The sequence below is a fragment of the Frankliniella occidentalis genome, unplaced genomic scaffold, assembly GCF_000697945.3.
Source record: "Frankliniella occidentalis isolate FOCC.00 unplaced genomic scaffold, Focc_3.1 Scaffold1046, whole genome shotgun sequence".
In the NCBI taxonomy this organism is placed as follows: Eukaryota; Metazoa; Arthropoda; class Insecta; order Thysanoptera; family Thripidae; genus Frankliniella; species Frankliniella occidentalis.
The window spans coordinates 10,433-11,183 of NW_026268152.1; the positions used below are offsets into that span (position 1 = coordinate 10,433).

Here is a 751-nt window from a genome sequence, read left to right on the forward strand (position 1 = left end):
TAAATGTTGCAACGACCGTCAGGTGAGTCTGAGGCCTGAGGGTCCGCCCCTCCCCTCCTCGCTGTACGCTGACTGACCCTCCCCGTGTTGCAGTGCGCTAAAGTGAACTGCAAAGAGTGCGGCGCGGGCGATGAGAAGTGCAGGGCGCTGTGCGGCTGGAACTGCAGGTGCGGCTGCATGCGGCTGCCGACGGGCGGGCTGGACGGGGACACGTACGAGCGGTGGAGGAAGTGCTACCAGGAGAGGGAGTGCATAGGGAGTAAAAGCTATGAGTGTAGCAAGAACTGTGAAAATCAGTTCTGTAGGGGCTTGTGCCACATGGAGTGGGTGAGGTGCGGCTGCGGCTGCGTCCAGCACGTGGCGGACACCAGGACAAGTACCACCGCAGCGCCTACAAGTACCACCGCAGCGTCTACCACAAGTACCACCACAGCGCCTACCACCAGTACCACCACAGCGCCTACCACAAGTACCACCACAAGGCCTACCACAAGTACCACCACAGCGCCTACAAGTACCACCGCAGCGCCTACCACCAGTACCACCACAGCGACTACGGCGGGCAGTTCCCCCAGCACCACCGAGGCCGTGACCAGCGCCACCGAGGTGGAGACCAACAGCACCCAAGCCGTGACCAGCGCCAGTGGGACCACAGCAACAGTGGCCTGGACGTGGCGGAATTACATGGCCTGCGTAGAGCAGGTGAGTCCAGAGAGAGAGAAGGAGGGAGAGAGAGAGAGAGAAGGGGGGG

The 751-nt window shown here is 62.1% G+C and overlaps 1 protein-coding gene across 1 annotated transcript in view; it reads left to right on the forward strand.

Annotated features, from left to right (window-relative positions):
- Window positions 1-305: 305 nt before the first annotated feature.
- Window positions 306-751, forward strand: part of LOC113209819 (uncharacterized histidine-rich protein DDB_G0274557) — a gene marked incomplete at its 5' end in the record, with an annotated part of 6,311 nt that continues 5,865 nt past the window's right edge. The window contains one exon of the mRNA XM_052275853.1: window positions 306-702. Within this exon, the coding sequence (XP_052131813.1) occupies window positions 306-702 (397 nt within the window). The remainder of the gene's footprint in view (window positions 703-751) is intronic.